This window comes from Echiichthys vipera (assembly GCF_963691815.1).
Source record: "Echiichthys vipera genome assembly, chromosome: 11".
NCBI lineage: Eukaryota > Metazoa > Chordata > Actinopteri > Perciformes > Trachinidae > Echiichthys > Echiichthys vipera.
In genome coordinates, this window is record NC_139836.1 from 9241195 (window position 1) to 9261787 (window position 20593).

A 20593-nucleotide genomic window follows, 5' to 3' on the forward strand; every position below is an offset into this window, starting at 1 on the left:
ATTGACGGCACGTGTACATGTATTACTGGCCTACGATCTAGTCAAAGCCAGAACACAGGAATGAGAAGAGATAAAGTGTTGAATATGAGTCACTCACAATGCAATGTGTGAGCGGAGGCGTGGAGCCAACTGTAGCATGCAGGCAGCAGCACTCTCCACTCTGCCAACACCGGCTCCTCCACCGTTAGGGGAGGATTCACACACACACACAAAAAAAAAAACTGCGGCTCACAATCGCCTTCGGTGTGTCGCCTTATTCTGTGGAGGTTTAGTAGTCATGACGAGCTCAAACACCGGACAATATCTCTCACCGCCGCCGCCTCCTCCCCCAGCTACCCCCGTTTTTTCCGGCGTTGTTTGTGGACCCGAGTGTCCCGCAGTGACCATCGACTGACTGCCGGACTGCAGCAAGAGCTCGACCACCGGTAGCGCTCGGTGTACTCGGAGAGCACAGGCATGCCATCTGTCTCGACCGGAGACATTGTTGTCTGGGCCGACATTCACTTTACTTCTTGAGGGAGCCAAAGTTACTGCAATGGAGACTTCGGGAAGTGATGCAGCAGTCACATATTTGGGGAAAGCCGAGGAAGGAGACGGGTATTATGATCTGGAGCATCTGCCTCCACTGCTGGAGGATGAGGTGAGACACAGGGTTTCATATAGGTGTTATGATGAAGGTTGGGATTTATTTATTTAAAAAAAAAAAAAACTAAAACAAAGTCACGCATAAGCAAAACCATTTGTAGGCTAATATTTTCTAATTCTTGCATGTCCTTTCAAGCTGTTATTGAGCTGAAGCTGGTTAGCTTAGCCTACATGAATAACATGAATAGCCACTTATTCAAAGTGTGCAAAAAACATTTGCTTGGATTTTTAGAAAATTATATTTGCACATTTGCTGCATTCAAGACTTAGAAGTTGTTAGATCATGTTCAATTCCTGCAGAAGCTGATGCTGCATCCTTCACACACACACACACACACACACACACACACACACACACACACACACACACACACACACACACACACACACACACACACACACACACACACACACACACACTTAACCCATAGACTGTGACTAGCTATGTCTCTAACTTCTATGGCAGAAGACATATTCTGATTTCACTAGAGTAAAAGTACCGATTGGATAAGAGCAGCACAATGTATTAAGTACTTAAAAGTACTTTAGTTGTTATAGCCTACTACACTTAAAGGGGAACTAGGGGGAAGCCATTTTCCAAAATGAAAATTGTTATTCATATGGTCTGAGACGGTCCAAAACTATTGGTAGGCATTAACAACTCTCACCCAAATTCAAAAACTAGGAGTACTTAAACTCAAATGTATGATGTCATCAAGTATAGTGTGTAACTGCCCCATAGATAAGGGCTGAGTTCCAAATCACTTACTTACTTACCTTTTCACTTTACCTTTTGTATGTACTGCAGCTGCCCTTAATAAGTCTGTACTGTTGCAGGCGGTGTGCAGGCAATTGGGGCAGATCACTTCTTCATAACATTGATCCTTGGCTCATATATGATGTGCAAAGGATTATGGGCTAGAATAGCCAGAAAAGCATGCTGACTTGCATGCTGCAAAATCTAACCGGATGTTTATGGATATTCTGCTGCTTTTGCAAGTGTACTAAATCTTTTTCTGGCATACTAAATATTATGCCACTCCGGGGTAAAGTTATGAGTACATGGGTGCATTTTCTGTTACACAACTGACAGCACTACAATAGATTGAAGCTCAGTTGGGTGTCAAAAAGAAAACAAACAAAACAATTTTGAGACTACTCTCTGGTGTTTGGTTTTGAGAGAGAGTAGCTCTATTATTAATTACATTAATTGAACTTTTCAATGCTATGAAAATAAAATGTGGGAATTCTTATTCCCCTTTAAGTTGTGCAGTCTAGTTGTTTCCAATCCGGTCTTTAAGTCTGATGTAACATCCTTTGAAACTACTGTTTCTGGGTCCAAACACTCTGTCAAACAAACAATGGGACAATATGTGAACCTTTTATGATCACCTCTTTCTTCATTGAGACACGTTTCATTGATAAGAAAACCGTACAATGACAATGACACTGTTTTAAATTTTATTATTCATCTCTGTTCAAATAACGGACACCCCTCAAATATTGTATTTGTAGAAATATCAGACATGGACCAGCTTGGACCCTAAAATAGTACTTTGAAAAGGCGTTACGTCTTGACTTAAAGACTGGATAGGCCTCCACCGAAGAGTCATGATATAAATATGGGGGGCCCTGAGATGGTTAATGTGTATTCATTCTTTGGACTTTGGACTGCATCTTCATCAAATATTGGATAATTTAACCTATTTTAGCCTTGAAAGCTCATAACATGCAAACATCTTAATCTTAAAAGTATGAAGTGACATAAAATGGATATACTGAAGTGAAGTGCAAGCGCCTCAAAAATTGTACTTTCCCCTCAGTCCCAGCGTGCATAGCACCAGTCTCATCAGAAGCTCGGAGCTCAGAGGCAAACTTATGTAGGACAGCATATTTAACTTGAGGGGGGTGGGAGAGACTTCCAGCTTTCCTCTGCACTGTTCTCAAGGGAAACTATCTATTTATGGGGCTGCTGCTGCTGCTTGAAGTGGCACTTTCCTGCCCTGTACTAGTGCTCTACCCTACTAGATCACACCGATATGCTTTGTTCACAATCTGCTACAACTCTCCTGCACCTTATTGCGTCAAAGGGAAGAATGAAGAGAGAGAGATTCAAGGCGTTAAGTAAGATTAAGTTCCCATTGAGAGATACTTTGTGTATAAATAATGTCATGGAAGAAAAAAGTTCATGGTAATGGAATGCCCCACACTCCCCTCTTCCTCTCTGTCTGAGTTGAGGCCAGCTTTTGTGTTCACTTGCAAAGCGGACAGAAGATCCTGTAATGATGAGACCACAGCATTATGCCGGATACTGCGTGGAATCTCTGAGATCACTGCGTTTGTCAGGATAAATGGGGCCATTTGGTAATAGTGGATCATAGATGATGTAGTGTCTTCATGTGGGTGTGTAGAGTCACTCCATGGCATTTAGTGTGTGTGTGTGTGTGTGTGTGTGTGTGTGTGTGTGTGTGTGTGTGTGTGTGTGTGTGTGTGTGTGTGTGTGTGTGTGTGTGTGTGTGTGTGTGTGTGTGTGTGTGTGTGTGTGTGTGTGTGTGTGTGTGTGTGTGTGTGTGTGTGTGTGTGTGTGTGTGTGTGTGTGTGTGTGTGTGTGTGTGTGTGTGTGTGTGGGAAGTCATGTACTTTGTGTACCAAAATGTCCTTGCCTCTGAAGAAAATTCAGGATTTTCTGGTGCTAGTGTCAAAATTAGGACACTGCTTATGGTCTATTCTTGAGATGATGTGGCCTCCTTTGGGAGGGGTATTCACACTTTCTCAAAGTTAAGACCATACTTTTATATAATAACTTTGCTAACTTAGTTCAGTAAGAAATGCTGCTACATTTATAACACTGTTATCACTTATCGCTCCACTTATTTAGTTTGTACTTATCTTATTTCAACTTGCTGCTAAACTGCACAGTGCGTATTATTGTATATTGTATATACCTACGCTTAACCACAATGTCCGTTGCACTCTGTCACACTTGTTATTGCTTGATTTATTTTATGTTTAGCTTTATTTGGATTTGATTATGTTAGCTTATTGTTATTCTGATCCTTTCCCACCTTTGTATTGAAACTGTTGCACAATAATTTCCCCCGGGATAAATAAAGCTTCTTGAATCTTGAATCTTGAATCTTGAATCAGTGCTGTAATCTGTCTAGGGGAGAGTTCATTTCTGCAGGTCAGATTCGATCCCCATGCCTCTGCAGTGAAGGTTTTTAGCCTCTGTATATGGGACGCCTCTAAATGACTTTTTGAATGTACTTCTTATCTTCCCTGCAGCCCTTTGTTTCCTTATAAATCAATCTGCAAATAGTTGATACCTGATTTCAAGAGGCAATTCAATAAAAAAAAGAAAAGTAATGCAGTCATGTGACATATACTGTACTCTCAGCAGCACATTTCCAGTATGTGCAGTATGACAGGTAAATGAAATAAAGCAATCTGATTGGTTCATACTGTATGCGAGAAGTGGATTAAGCAGTGGTCATCTCCTAAAAAAGTCAAGTCATGTGTCACTGCAGTGTGGGAAGTAAATGTAGATGAACAATGAAGGGCACCTGACCTGCCTGAGAAAAATAAACTGGCATATGTTGTAATCACACCATACAACAGCCTGTGGTGAGCTATTACTCAAAGATTTACTGTGAGATAATGGCAATGTGTTAACCCCTACTTTGTCTACAAGACACACACATTCAAAGAGTCTACCTTTAGGCATTTGTAGACATTTTGGGAAACTTCGTGGTCCATTTTTAGTTGTTTTGTATGTCTTTGTAATTTTTTTGCATCTTTTTGTGGTGGTTTGGCATCTATTTTTAGACATTTTACGTTTCTATGTAGTCGTTTTCTTTCTCTCTGTGGTTGTTTTGCCTCTATTTTCAGTTCTTTTTTGTCATTTGTGGTAATTTTTGGGGATTTTGTGTATACTTGTGGTCATTTTGCATCTCTTTGTTATCATTTTGTGGGGTTTTTACATTTTATGAGTCAGAGCCCCTGACTTTATGGGCCCCTGGGCCTGTGATTGGTAGGTCCGTTCAGTTATCCATCCATAACCTTTACAGCTGATACTGTTAACCGATAGTTACCTGCTTCTCATACCGATAATTTCATTTTTGTATTTTGAATAAAGTGTATAACCTGTTTAATATAGTAGTATAGTTTATGCACATCTGAGGGTACAACAGGCTAAGATGGATGATTATTATTCCATAGCTCTGACCTAACCAAATCTAACTGTTTACTGATAACTATTGTTAACACAACAGAAACAAAGAACAGTTCTGACTCTTCAAATGTTTTCTACCACATCACAAAATGCTGGCATTTATAGTGTTTCACCTAAGAATTTAAATTAAATGCTTTGACATAATCCACTGCAAAATCAGAACATAAAACAGGCTCCTTATTAGGAAATGTAACATTTAGCGAGCTGCACCTGAATTGCGCAAAATACTTAAAAAATGGGCTTTGCAAACAATTTCTGAGGAAGGAAATACATTGAACATGTTTTGTTTGTTTATAAGAAATCTCCACAGGGCACCTTTAACTCACTGGCTTAGCCAAAAACAAACTTGGTTGCCTTATCTCCATATCAGGTGCTCTCTATAAGCTGCCATGCTACTGATAACATTGCATTATTTGTGTTATGTGGTACCCGTCTACACTCCAGCATCCACCTGTAGAATCTAGTTTTCTCCAGGCTTTAGGTAGAACTCTCTTATCTCTCTGTGCTGCAGCAAGCGATGAGGTCAGAGCCTTAAAGCCGAACCTTAACTTTGAACACTCTGTTTTTACATTTTAATAAATCCGTTCCACACGAGTTTTCTGACTGAAGAGCAGTAGAGTACAGGGACTGTTTTTAAAACTCTTGTTTGGTGGTACGTTTAAGTGCTCATTGAGTTGAAGGAAACGTGAACCCTCTTGACTTCTGGTCTCTATCGCTGAACATTAACATGTACGATATGCTCTGCAGAGAGTCCTCACCAAAGCCCTTTTCTAAAGTAGTTGAATCATTATATTAGACCTGCTTCCCAGACTTGGATGTTTCCAGACTCTTTGTCTGCGTAAGGTACAGCCCTAATTGGGTGTTACATTCAGACTCCTTCTGTCCCAATTTCACGACTGCTATTTCAGTGCATTCAATTTGTTTGTGAGCTGTTTGTATGTGCAGTGGATGCCTCCCATTCAGCACCCTTGTTATGATGCTGGCCCTCACTACGGACAGTCTGGAGCTCCAACCCCTCGATTGACCTCTGTCGGACGCGAAGACGACTCATCTCTTCACCTGGATTGCAAAGCCGAGATGGTCAACAGGGGTTAACCTTTTTTTTAAGACCAAATCAACCCTGATTGACCCCGCAATGTGAAAGGGGTAATAGTGTTTTTATGCACAGTGTATGTATGTATGCATGTGCTTACCTGGACATTGGTATATGCGTGTTTGTCCACAGGAGAATGTGTCCCTGGCAGACATCCTGTCTTTGCGGGACAGCTGTCTGTCTGAAGAGGAGGTGTGGGCGGTATGTGCAGAGTGCGTCCTGGCGCTGCAGAGTATCCGACCCTCCCACCTCTTCCACACCCTGTGCATAACACCAGACACTCTGGCCTTCAACGCCCATGGGAATGTTTGCTTCATGGAGCAGCTCAGTGGTGAGTCTACAGCACGGACATACTGTCATATATATGCTTTTGTTAATATGAAAGCACCTTCAGTAGGTTGTACACCGCTTGATTTGCACTTTTTGCACGATATTCAACTTCATATTGTGATTCTGGGTGTGACTTCAGTCATGCAGATCAAGCTGACCGCTAAGGTGTTTTTATTATTGCTCATATTTTTTTGGCGCAGATCTTCTTGTCACAACATTTAGAAACCAGGAGACATTACAAAGGAGATTAGATCAAATTAGACCTGCAGCTCTGTTTTGCTCAGAGAGAAGGTCTCTTTTTTTTCAATTTATTTCCAAAGTCCTGCTTGAAAATACATCAGTGTGACACTGGATCTGTCATGCTTTGCCCAGGTCTGCTCTCCTTCTCTTTCACAGCGCACTTCTTCTTCTGTCTTCTATTTGTCCTTCTTTTATCCATTTTTTATTTCTCATTCCCTTTTTATCTCATCACTTATACCAGCACATGCGTGTGTGTGTGTGTGTGTGCGCAAACATGCACTGTAGCGTGCACGTATTCCACGCTCTGATGCTAAATGTCAAAAGATTGATAAGCATTGATTAAATCAACTGTGTTAGAGTTGCCAGCAGGGTTGTTGTTGTGGTAACAGCTAGGTTCGCCTATCAGCAGTCAACCTTTGCCAACACACACACATACATGCATACACATTACACGGCAAGCATGCCACCCTTTTAAGTCCTTTTTTTTTTCATCTAGGCACAAATCTCCCGTCAGTAATAGAGACACTTTGAAAAGATGCTTTGATAACACTGTCAGCTAAAACCCTTCGCAGCTTCATTTGTTGTCATGCTTTATCCGATTTTGTTCAGTCCTTCAGCTATGATTCATGGGTTAGAAAAAGAAACCACAGTGCCCACATTCCCCTTCCTGTGTAAGCAGTTCATGCTGAACACAGTGCATGTGTATCATTAATCACGACTCTACGCTCTCCGCTTTACTTGCTGCACAGTTTCCTTTTGATTCCATTTAATTGAGCTCTTTGTGCGATAGGGATGCAATTTCAAGCTGACGCACACTTCAACAGCCAATCCCATGCTCGCATACAAACAGGCTCCCCATGTACAGCTGTATAATAGAGTGACCTTGAGGGCTGTGGTGATGAATCTCAGTGAGAGCGGCTATTGACACAAGAACTCATCAATAGGGTTCATTTCAGCTAATTAATTACTGCAGTAATAGCAGGAAGGTAGTTGTACGTGACTGTGGGTGATGTGGCAGAGCCGGCATCACCAATGTACCCAGTCAGAGTAACAAAATGTCCTCTGATTCCTCTGGATTTAACACAGTGATGACCAAGAAAAACTGCTGAGGTTTAGCATTGCGAGATGTTCTATTTCTGAACACACTGGGCTGTCTGTGCACTGTGGGAAATCTGATCAGACCATCTGGGAAGTGTGTTGAATCGGTAATGTTTCCCAGCTCATGCTACCTGTTGTGCTAAAATGCTGTAGGCATACATGACTCACCAAGTTCTCACTATCACCCCGGAGGCAGCTGCGTCACTGACATCCACTGTCTTTTTTTAATCTTGCTCTTCTTTACTGCCTATTTCACTGTGATACAGTTCTTCCTTACTACAAATGGCGCACAGATCTTGCCCTCCTTTTTTACTCATGTCTGCATAAGAGGAAAGGAGAGGGAGATGGAGAAAGGGAAAGGACAAAAGCAAAAGACTGGATAAAAGGGAAGAGGTGAGGGTAGAAGAAGAAATAAAAGCCAATAGGAGGGGAAAGGAGAGAGGAAAGAAACAGAATGAAAGGAAATGAGAGGAGAGTAATTTCAAAGGGAATAAAAGGAAAGAGGAGAGGAATAGCGGAAAGGAAAGGAAAAAAGAAAGGAGGGAAAAAGAAGAAACATGGCTAAAAGGAGAGGAGGTTAAGGAGGCGTGGGGAGGAGAGGAAAGAAATGGTTGGCGAAGGAAGAGAGAGATAATAGCTTAGAAAAGGAAAAAGGAGGGGAGAGGATAGAAAGGAAAGGAAAGAAAATAGTAAAAGAAATGAAGGAGGAAAAGAAAAGAGAGGAAGAGAGGGAAGAGGCAAGGGTAGGGAATGATGGGGGAAAGGGGAAGGAAGGGGGGAAAGAAAAAGAAGAGGAGGCACGATAAAGATAGAGAGTAAAACATTGGGTAGTAAAAAATAAGGCAAGGAGAAGATGGAAGAAAAGAAAACAAAGGAAAGAAAAAAGGAATGAGCTGAGGAGATGGATGGGGAAATGGAAGGATAGGAGAGGGAAAAAAGTAGCAGATGAGATGAAACAGGCTGGGGAGAAGAGAAATGGTGATTGGCTTCTCTACACCTGGGAGGAGAGATCATAACGCCAGTAGACAAACCCAGATCTGTCATGACCCACTTTATCCCCCCACCCCCCTACCTTCCTCTTCCTCCTCGACCTCCTCTGGATACGACCTCTCGTTCCCTCTCTCTTGTCCTATGTCCAGTTGAGGGAGTGCGTGTTTGTTTGGTGCTGGTGTTTTCATGTATCTGTGTGTCCTGCTTGTAGCCAGTCTGAGCAGTGGCCTAGTTGAGAAGGAGGAGGAGGAGGAGGCCACACTGCCCCTCAGCGGCTGCTTCATCGTCTGATCCGCAGATAGCTCCTATCTTGTTTGTCAGGGATTATCTCTGAAACATGAATTATGCAAATGAAGGGAAGCAGCTACACTCAATCACTGAACTGATATTCCTCTGATTTGCATCTCATTACTTAAAGTCCAGAACTGACATGGCTATACATCATAGTGTTCACATCAAACGACAACCTTTTGATGACATGATGATACGCTTTTCAGACGTGCTTAATGGTGCAGTTAATTTGTATGGTTTCCTCCCTTGCAGATGATCCAGAAGGCTCCTTTGTACCTCCCGAGTTTGACAACACAGGCAGCACATTTGAGGTGAGAGACGCCAAATGTTCTTGCAGAGTCTTTATTCTGGTCACAGTTGCACGCAGTCACCCCTGGGACAGAGTACAGCACACATTCACAAGCACCTTGGTGGTGTTTGCTGAGCGAAGGGACATGTTTTTCTTTCTCTTTCCTCACCGCAATATTCCCCACATAAGCCAGCAATCATTCAGCTACAAGCTCACCTCGATCACCTCTATGTGGAACAGGGGGAAGGCAGTACTCTGACATGCATGGCCTGTACTTGTAACAGAATATTTCTACACTGTATAATATTGATACTTAGTACATCTAAAGCCTCTGATCAGGCATTATCCTCTCTCATCAAATAGGTTTTTCCTAAAGATGGTTTCTGGCATTTCAATAGTTCTTGTCTTGTCTTTGATGCTATAAAAACAGGATTTAAGTGTCATGACTGGCAGCTGTGATTGACTTTTTCAGTTGGAGGTCTTAAAGAGACATTCGCTCAAAGTTTGTTGAGAAGAGGGTAAATACAAGTAGAAACCAAAAATACAAGTAGAAACCAAAAAATGAGCATAATATGGAACCTCTAACTGGCGCATGTCAGGTTTGTGTAGTTTTTTTCATGGATACATTTAAAATAAATCATTTTTGACTCAATGTCTGTTTGTTAACATAATCAACAGAAATAATTATTTTTGTTTACAACCTGTACGATCCCCTGACTTCTTATGTTTCTTGCCTGGCAGTACAATGTTATCTGACCAAACCCAGATGGACCGCAGCAGTACATGAAGCAGTGTGTCAGATGTACACAAATGGTTACAGACAATAACTTTTCAGATCACAGCATAACAGAAATATACAGTGGGTACGGAAAGTATTCAGACCCCCTTAAATTTTTTACTCTTTGTTAAATTGCAGCCATGTGCTAAAATCATTTAAGTTCATTTTTTTCCTCATTAATGTACACACAGCACCCCATATTGACAGAAAAACACAGAATTGTAGACATTTTTACAGATTTATTAAAAAGAAAAACTGAAATATCACATGGACATAAGTATTCAGACCCTTTGCTCAGTATTGAGTGGAAGCACCCTTTTGAGCTAATACAGCCGTGAGTCTTCTTGGGAATGATGCAACTAGTTTTTCACACCTGGATTTGGGGATCCTCTGCCATTCCTCCTTGCAGATCCTCTCCAGTTCTGTCAGGTTGGATGGTGAACGTTGGTGGACAGCCATTTTGAGGTCTCTCCAGAGATGCTCAATTGGGTTCAAGTCAGGGCTCTGGCTGGGCCATTCAAGAACAGTCACAGAGTTGTTCCGAAGCCACTCCTTCGTCATTTTAGCTGTGTGCTTAGGGTCATTGTCTTGTTGGAAGGTGAACCGTCGGCCCAGTCTGAGGTCCATAGCACTCTGGAAAAGGTTTTCGTCCAGGATATCTCTGTACTTGGCCGCATTCATCTTTCCTTCAATTGCAACCAGTCGTCCTGTCCCTGCAGCTGCAAAACACCCCCACAGCATGATGCTCCCACCACCACACTTGACTGTAGGGATGGTGTTGGGCAGGTGATGAGCGGTGCCTGGTTTTCTCCACACATACCGCTTAGAATTAAGGCCAAAAAGTTCTATCTTTGTCTCATCAGACCAGAGAATCTTATTTATCATAGTCTGGGAGTCCTTCATGTGTTTTTTGGCAAATTCTATGCGGGCTTTCATGTGTCTTACTCTGAGGAGAGGCTTCCGTCGGGCCACTCTGCCATAAAGCCCTGACTGGTGGAGGGCTGCAGTGATGGTTGACTTTCTTGAACTTTCTCCCATCTCCTCACTGCATCTCTGGAGTTCAGCCACTGTGATCTTTGGGTTCTTCTTTACCTCTCTCACCAAGGCTCTTCTCCCCCGATTGCTCAGTTTGGTTGGACGGCCAGCTCTTGGAAGAGTTCTTGTCATCCCATACGTCTTCCATTTAAGGATTATGGAGGCCACTGTGCTCTTGGGAACTTTAAGTGCAGCAGAAATTTTTTTGTATCCATGGCCAGATCTGTGCCTTGCCACAATTCTGTCTCTGAGCTCTTCAGGCAGTTCCTTCGACCTCATGATTCTCATCTGCTCTGACATGCACTGTGAGCTGTAAGGTCTTATATAGACAGGTGTGTGGCTTCCTTAATCAAGTCCAATCATTAGAATTAAACACAGCTGGACTCCAATGAAGGTGAAGAACCATCTCATGGATGATCAGAAGAAATGGACAGTACCTGAGGTAAATATACAAGTGTCACAGCAAAGGGTCTGAATACTTATGTCCATGTGATATGTCAGTTTTTCTTTTTTAATAAATCTGTAAAAATGTCTACAATTCTGTGTTTTTCTGTCAATATGGGGTGCTGTGTGTACATTAAAAGGAAAAAAAATGAACTTAAATGATTTTAGCACATGGCTGCAATTTAACAAAGAGTAAAAAATTTAAGGGGGTCTGAATACTTTCCGTACCCACTGTATATGAGAAATAAGAGCGAGTTCGTCATATCCTAAATCACATTGGGAAAAATCTAGCTCAAACGCATCTACAGCCTGATATACTGTACCTTCCTCCAACTCCTTTAATCTGCTCTTGAAAACACTTCATTACTGTTGGTGGCTGTACTGGGTTATAGTGAAGATATTGATTTCATCCAACAGTACCAACCATGTCAGACTAACATATCATTGGGGAGGTTAAATAATGCTCCAAAGTTAGACAAACATTTGGCAAGGGAAAAAGTCAAAGGGGGGCGACACAGAGGTTAGCACTGTCGCCTCACAGCAAGAGGGTTCCTGGTTTGAATCCCGCTGGGGCCCTTCTGTGTGGAGTTTGCATGTTCTTCCTGTGTCTGTGTGGGTTTTCTCCAGGTTCTCGGGCTTCCTCCCACAGTAAAGACATGCACTTGCCTCACGCCCGATGTCAGCCGGGATCGCTCCAGCCCCCCCGCGACCCGATAGGGACAAGCGGTTGAAGATGGATGGATGGATGAAAAAGTCCGGTTACCTCAAGATATCTGAATGAAAATGGGTTCTATGTGTACCCACGAGTCCTCCCTTTACAGACATGCCTGCTTTATGATAACCCAATGCAGTTTTTCTCCTGTAGTATAAATAAGTTATGTTTGCCTATTCCAAAATGTTGTATTTGGATATGACTGCATACTGGGGTCCCTAAACGGTCTTTCATTTAGTAATTTAGTAAATTGTGTCTGACTGGAAAGCCGAGACTCAATTGTGGATTCAATGCGCCCAATTGTGTTAATGTGTGATGATGTTAATCCCCAAGCCATTTCATTGTAGTGACACCAAATCACAGCATTGATTTTTTTATGGTGTTTCTTGAGGTCTGTGTGTCTTTGTGTCTCCTGTGTATTTCAGGAGAGTGTTTGAGCCCAAATGAGAGCAAAAACTACATTATGTTTTACTGGCTACCTTTACGTTCACCTCTATACATTTTTGTGCCCCCTGATTCGAATTAACTTTAGGCTTTTTCTGTGGAAATGCAGTATAAAAATGTTAAAATCACTCCCTCACTCACATCGAGTGGTGTCACTGTTAATAAATAATTTATAAATTCACTGATGTTACTAAATTTCAAATGTCTGACAATAAAAACAAACCTCTTCTTCCTTATGTGTTTTTCTCAAAGGAGACATTACGCAGAGCCAAAGTAATCACATCAGTATAATCAGAGTTCAGGCCATCGGCTGAGTATTTACTCTTCTATTTGTGTCCCACACTGGGATCCGCCTTGCACATGTGTTTACCACATAAGTATGGGTACAGTCCACTTCAGTTGTTAAGAGTGTTGGTTGCGTCTGAGATGTGAACTCAGAAACACCTGGTTCAAATCAAATTTGCCTCAGAGCTGACCATAATATCCACTGTGAGTGAAGCAAAACAAAACAAAAGCTTTGTCATAGATATGTACAATACATGAAAATTACTGCCCACAATGGTAAGAAGATCCTGTATTTTCTGAGACTTTTCTAAAGTCATTCATTGATTCAGATACTGCTGCAGCTGGTTTCCTGATGATGATAGTGTTTTCTTCTCTTCTGTCCCCCGGCTGCAGGGCCATGTTTACTCTCTGGGCTCTACGCTTTCTGCTGCACTGAACTTTGTCATCGAGCCAGAGATGGAGGCAGAGCTGGGGGAGGAAATCCAGAGACTGTTGGAGCAGATGCAGGAGGAGAAGCCTGAGGACAGGCCGCTCCTGCAGGTATAAACGCCTTGCTGGCTGTCCTTAACTGTTAGAATGATTGATAGAAAGGTGTGGAAATTGGAATAATTTAGAGATCTCACTTTAGCAATTGTGTTGTATTGTATCCAAATAAAAAAGAAGTGTTAAGTTGAGTGTTGAATTGGGTTCACATCAGTGAAAATACAAAATTCACTGGATGGAATGATTCTCTTTTCCATTTAATGATAAAAGAACAACTTGGAAGTAAAAGGAGAAAGTTTGCAACAAAATATTAAGCAAATGATAATGTGATCGGGAAGTATTATTGTAGTTAAAGCTCAGATTAATTTAGCAAACACATAGGAAATCTACAATACCCAAAAAAACATAACAGCATGAATCTCCTAAGCAATTTCAGTCAAAAGCAACTGGACTTGGTCCTCAGAGGAGGAGGTCTGAGACACCACTTATGTCCAATTTACAATGCTCACAGCGATTCCCTTTCATCCCTTCCCAGGGGATTCAACAATATAACCTCCAAGGACAACTGTTCACAAATGGCCTCCTGTCAAACGACTGTCGTTAAGACCCAATAGAGACCAACAAAGTCGAAACCTTATTCCCACCAACGACTGTCACTCTAATGACGGTCGCTGGCACTTGGAGCACAAAGGGTTCCAGTGACATCATCGGCCTTGTGAAAGGTTAAATACCTGGATCTCCACACCAGATAGTTGGACCAGTCCCAGCCTGGTCAGGTGCGTACATGAACTGATGAAGCCTCTTGGATGAGAGGTGAAATGTTCCTAGACAAATAACCAAGTCCAGTTGCTTTTGACTGAAATGCTTTGGGGATAACGATGACTTGGACAAATGAGAACATTCACAGGCTTATAACAGCATGAAAAAAAGCCACACAGGAGTCATTATAACCCAAGGAGATGCACAACAAAACATGTGTGTGGTCAGGCCTGATAATGTCCTTATTCAACAAGATCATAGAATGTATCTCAGTGCAGCACTTCATCACTATTCCTTCACAGTCACAAGTAGAGTCACATGGGTTCTTTAGGAGAAGCTCATGTGTTTACAGTAAGTCTATTTTAATTTATGACTATTAGATGAACTATGGTAATCAGCACTGCATATAGTGAATCAGTGCTCTTGAGCAGCATCAAGTGGAAATGCTGTGTCAGTGCAAATAACACAATGTGATTTACACTGTCACAATAATAATAATCCTAACAATCATAATAATTATAATTTAAAAATGTCCTTTCCATTCACTTAATCCAGCTCAAATTGCCTTACAACACAACTTGAAAAGATGTAACTCAAAAAGAAATAATATCGGGTGAACATAATTCACCTCAGCAGTACACTTTGAAAGTGTGTTACAAGGTTCACATTACACACTCACGCATCTTAGATGCATCTTTTCATCACACATGAATAACTGATCAATTGTGTGTTGGTAGACTGGTGCGTAGGAGAATAAAAAAATTATCTCCTTCACACTTCTTACACTTACACGGTAAAATTCTGTCAAGTGGCCTTCATCAGGCATTTCAAATAACAAATAACAACTAGCCTGCATATGCAGTATATTCATAGGTCCTCACAAAGAACAGGTGCCAGGGAGTCATCCATTGGTATGCTGTACAGAGTGTAAAGCCCCATGATGCATATTTGTGATTATAGATATTGGGTTATATAAATAAAATTGACTTGACATCCATAAATGACAGCAACAAATGGGAAGGGAAGGGGAAGAGGAAACACATTTTGAAGGCCCTATGAGTAGAATTCCCCCAAACGAACCAAAATAAGATCAACTTCCTTAACAAAAGACTTCCAGAATCAGACACTTCATGCAAGTTAAAAGGCTTCAATCTTTATTCTTACTGCAATACAGAATACATAGAAAACTGCGTAAATATACAAAAATATCATAACATATACAGGACAGTGAAGTAAGGCAGTGGATCCCACACACTATCTGTGGCAGATAGATACAAATGGCATACAGTATGTACACCATATGCATCCCATTGTGTTCTGCCTTAGGAAGTCCTGGAGGGAATGTCTTTAAATCTGGCAGAAATGTCCACTTGGACTAACGGATGAACTGATTAGATTCAAAGGTCAAGGTTCAAGGTCACTGTGACCTCACATTTGTCCCATTCTCATGATTGCGATATCTTCAGGATTTTCTTCAAATTTGGCAAAAAAGTGAGGACATTTTATAATATATTATATTATTCTATTATTAGCCGGAAGGCGAGCTCTCTATCTACCGGTTAATCTTCATTCCTTCCCTCACCTATGGTCATGAAAGCTGGGTCATGACCGAGAGAACGAGGTCGTGGGTATAAGCGGCCGAAATGGGTTTTCTCAGGAGGGGGGCTGGAGTCTCCCTTAGAGATAGGATGAGAAGTTCAGCCATCCGGGAGGAACTCGGAGTAGAGCCACTGTTCCTTTGTGTTGGAAGGAGCCAGGTGAGGTGGTGCAGGTAAGCATGCTCCCTGGACGCCTCCCTAGGGAGGTCTTCCAGGCACGTCCAGCTGGGAGGAGGCCTCGGGGAAGACCCAGGACCAGTTGGAGAGATAATATCTCCACACTGGTCAACTTCACTGGAAGATCGTAATGTTTTTGTTCATTATTTAACACCATAACTCAGAACAGAAGGGGCGACATTTGGTGAGATACCGAATTGGTGACACTTATCTTGAAATTGGACGGTATAGATCTTCTGTGGTGCCAGGTTCATATATTATGTAAGTCTAGACAGTTTGGATAACAAACGTGGGATTTAATCCTCCTACAGGACATCCTCTCTCTGGCTGAAGCAAGGCTGACTCATACCTCCTCTGCAGCTGTGTGCCGGAAACTGTCTTCTGTTGGGCGACGGGTGCTCTCCATCGAATCAGTTTCAACCTTTCAAGGTTATTTTATCGTCTTAATGTACAGCTCTTTTTTTTTAGTGCTGTGATTTCCCCTAGTATTAATTGCTCTCTCTGTACATCCACAGATGGACAGGAAGGCTCCTGGGAGGCAAGATGGCAGCATCCCAAACCCAGATGTCTACTTAAAAGACTGAGCTTAGATGATAATACCAAAGACCTCTGTCTTGACAGTTCTGTTAAAGCAAATGGTCTGTCCAGGCAGCAGGTATGTTATGGTTAGAAACATTTTTTAGGAAGCAGCTGATGCGGAGGAATAAATAATTACACCAGTAATAAGTACAATAGAATCTGCAGCAAACGATAGTGTACAGGGATTTTGCAACTGTGCTGCTTTTTATCTGCACAATTTAAGAGTACAGACCAACCCTCATTCTGCATTATAGCAATTTACTTTTATGAAATTCAATCAAAATATGGACTTATGCCAGCTGTCTCAACATTAGATGTCATAATATTGAAGGCCAGCAGTATAATAGGATTTAATGAGCTACAGGGGAGCTTGAAAAGTGCACATCTGTTCTTTGTAATAAGCTTAACGATTTCAAACAAAAAAGACTGACCACTAGGGATGGGAATCTTTTGAAATTGTTTGATTCAATTATGATCTCTGATTTCATGTTTGATTGGAGTTTTTTGCCCGACGATACAAAATGTCCACAAAATACAGTATTTGTGAAGTATTTAAAACAAATTATTATGTTACTAAATCCAAAATGTTCCCAGACTCATACTTTCTTTGACAATGTACTACAAGATAGCTGCAAGTACATCACCCTAAAGCTGCACTCTGCTCTTGTGGTGCTCATCTTATTCCGTACAACATAACTTTATCAACAGTGTCCGTGCCAAAAACAGCAGTTCCTCGAATGACCATTTGAGGCTGGCTCCAAAAGCAGGTCATAGCTAATTCCCCCGTTCACTTCAACTGTACACCAATTTAAATTATATTAAGGCTTACAGTAATTCATAATTAAGGGCTGCTTTGAGTGACAGGTGGTTGTTGTCACAGGTGGCTTACATAGACCCACCTCAGCTCCATCAACGTTCCACCTCTTTACCCATTGATGGATTAGATGAGAGCAGGTGGTGTCAGGCACTTCCAAGAAGGTGATGGTTAGGGCCGCCCCCAATGAGCTTCATTTTGGCTCTTGAGATACCTACAGGTGACATCAAGGAGACTATGTCCATATGTTACAGTCTATGGTGAATCTATTCAGAGTCATAGAGGGTAAGAATTGCAATTCTTCTGTATTCTTCTTCCCCTCTATCTCTATCAGCTGTCAACAAGTTACATCCTAAAACTCTAAACCCAGATCAAACAGATCATCTTGATCATTGTGCAATACACTTTTCCACGATTCTTCAAATCAGCTATCCGGCTGTTAAGTCTGACGTAACACCCTTTCAAAATCCGATTCCCAGGTCCAAACAAAAACAGACACAACGGCCGAACGTGTAAACAATTACGATCAACTCTAACATCAGTTAGACACCTTTTTCATCAATAAGAAAGAGGTAAAATGACAATTACATTGTTTTTTTATAACTCTGACCTGTTCAACCAACAGGGAACTGCGGCGTTAAAAATATGAGGCGTGGACTGGCTTGGACCCGGAAATCGTGTTTTGAAAGGGCGTTACGTCACAGCTTGACAGCCCGATAAACAACCAGTGACAGTGTGAGCTCCCTTACCTTAAAACAGCATTTCTTCCTCATCAATTTCTGTTATCCACTACCTTATTAAAATAAAGGGCCACACCCGGTAATAGTGCACTCTATGCTTTTCTTATTGGGATATTGAGCATTGAACATTGTCGACCCTTGACTTAAAGCAATTCTTACCTTTCTGGCATTTTTAGTCTTTTCTTTTGTAATCTTAAACTGCTAAAAGCCAAAAATGTATAAGGTTAAAGGTTCCACTTTGACAGACATTCCAGAGCACTTTGCCTAGTTGGAGGTCTGAAACTTTGGACTTCCCATTGCACTCGAACGCAGCAATTTCCTCACCGCATGCGTCGGGGGAGTTTCAGAGGTCAGGCAGGGGGAAGAGGGTGGGACTTCGGAGGGAAACGCTGTGAGGCATGCAAGGAAGGTAAGAATTGATTTAAAACAACACCCCATCTTTATCTTTCCATTCACTCTCAGCCATTCTGGTGTATTTCCCTGTGCATGTGATGTATCTTAATGTTGACAAAATGATCAAGGTTCCTTTATATCCGCTTCCACAGTTATAAAAAAAATTGTTTTACACAAATGACTGTATATTTAGGATTATTCAGCTGAAACATAAGACTGCATACTTACAACTCAATCTGCAGGTGTGTGGTGGCTGGGATTCCTCTCTATGGGCGGAAGATACTGACAGTGGTGAAGGAGATGCCATGGTCTTGGCAGATGAGTTGGATTGCAGGTCCCATAACAGCTCCCCGGTGAGGAGAAGAGCCCAGCAGAGGTTGAACAGAGTGAGGGGGGCTCTGAACCGCTCCTGCTCTGTCCCAGACTCCAATAACCCCCCCTATCTTTCCCCTCCTACTCACGGAGACATCAGTATACCTGTTTCCGACCTCACTGAAATAGGAGCGGATGAACACTTGAGCTGCCAGTCAGTGTGGAGTAACAGACTTCCAAGACTCAACCGGGGAACGTCCTGTGAGTCTTACCCACTCAGTAGCACTGAGGATTATCTGAATTCCGTTGTGGACAACCAAGTGTCACAAGGAAATGAGGACCTTGCAGAGACACTACACAGTGTGGAAATAGAGATTGGTGGGTGCCACGACAGTGAATCTAAGGACTCCACCCAGGATTCAACATCTTCCTGCACTTCCTGTCAAGAGCTGGAAATGGAACAGGGCTCTTCTGAGGACCAGAGCTCATTGAACTACAGCCTCTACATTCCTAATAACTACATGACCAAAAGCATGCTGTGCCTGAATGAAGAATCTCAGGATGAGGTTAGGCAGTTGCCAGATGCCTCTTTAATCTCTGCCTTTGCATTACAGATTGTTCCTCGCAGTCTTGTCTGATGCTGTTATGGAGGCCCACTAAAGAGTTGTCTGTCTTTAAATAAGAGTAGCTGTAAAAAGAGAAAAATAGGAACATTAAAATGTTCTTTTTATAATCTTAAATCAAGGTCCGTGTTTTCAACCACATCTTTATCAGCAGATTTTGCTTAGATGACATGAAGTCATTGTATTGTCATCATGTGACCTACGTATAAAACCTATACATGTATGTTAGGTAAGCTGCTGGGCAAAGCTAGTAAGTGGACCTTGTGTCAAGATTATGCTTTGTCTAATGTTTCTACATCTAGTTGTCTACTAATTTTTCCTGTTATTTTCAAAGTTAAGAATGTACTTTAACTTTCAATCTCAAAGCTGTTTTATTTTAGCTTTATAGCTATTTAGGAAGGCAGCAAACCATGTAGCTAGCATTAGCCAAATACATTTTGTGTTTAGGATACATTATTTTATTTTGCTTAGCCTTTTAAATATATAAATATTAACTATGCTCGTTAAAATGTGTTGTAATGTCTAATGTAGCAGGAACAACGAGGGAGGGAGATGTTAGTAATTTACTAGGTGTTTCAACACAACCATGCAAGATCCAGTCATGAACAGTAAGTTACAATTGTGTTGTTGAGATCCAGTGGTTCAAGCCACGGCACCAGAAGTAGAGGGGTAGAAAGTAGGGTAGGGGGCTTCATTTTGATCTTAAAGTCCCACTCCAGACACCTTAAATACATTGCTTTGATTAATATGTTTAACATGATTTTCCCATGTATAAAAATAAGGAAAAAATAACTAGAGAAAAAAAGAAGGGGCTGGAAGCACATCTACTGTTTTATCTGTTTATTTTTTTATCTGGCCTTGCTCCGCCTACCACTGCTCGTGTTTGCACTAATGGTCAGTTTAGGTTTTTCGATGACTACATTTTACTAGCTTCTACCCGGGGTTGATGAGCAGGCCTGAGGTGAAAGAGAAGTGGCTAATCGAGATGACTTAACACATCTAAGAGAATCAGTCTGAATGTTTATAATAATAGTAAGTTGCTGTTGTTTGTTAGTTTATTAGCTTGTTACTGTCAGTGGCTGGCAGCTATGATGTTGTTTTCTCTCTTCCTCCCTGCGCTGGAGGTTTCAGGTTTCTTTGCCAGTGTTGTGTCGAAGCATTTAGCCCATTGAATAGTGTTTCACATATTTATACAGTTCATACAGCGATT

At 41.6% G+C, this 20593-nt stretch overlaps 1 protein-coding gene across 1 annotated transcript in view; it reads left to right on the plus strand.

Moving 5' to 3' along the window:
• Positions 1-535: 535 nt before the first annotated feature.
• Positions 536-20593, plus strand: part of kndc1 (kinase non-catalytic C-lobe domain containing 1) — a gene marked incomplete at its 5' end in the record, with an annotated part of 52001 nt that continues 31943 nt past the window's right edge. Inside the window, 7 exons of the mRNA XM_083922381.1 lie at positions 536-640; positions 6102-6300; positions 9171-9229; positions 13299-13445; positions 16234-16351; positions 16438-16577; positions 18691-19326. Of these exons, the coding sequence (XP_083778507.1) occupies positions 536-640; positions 6102-6300; positions 9171-9229; positions 13299-13445; positions 16234-16351; positions 16438-16577; positions 18691-19326 (1404 nt within the window). The remainder of the gene's footprint in view (positions 641-6101; positions 6301-9170; positions 9230-13298; positions 13446-16233; positions 16352-16437; positions 16578-18690; positions 19327-20593) is intronic.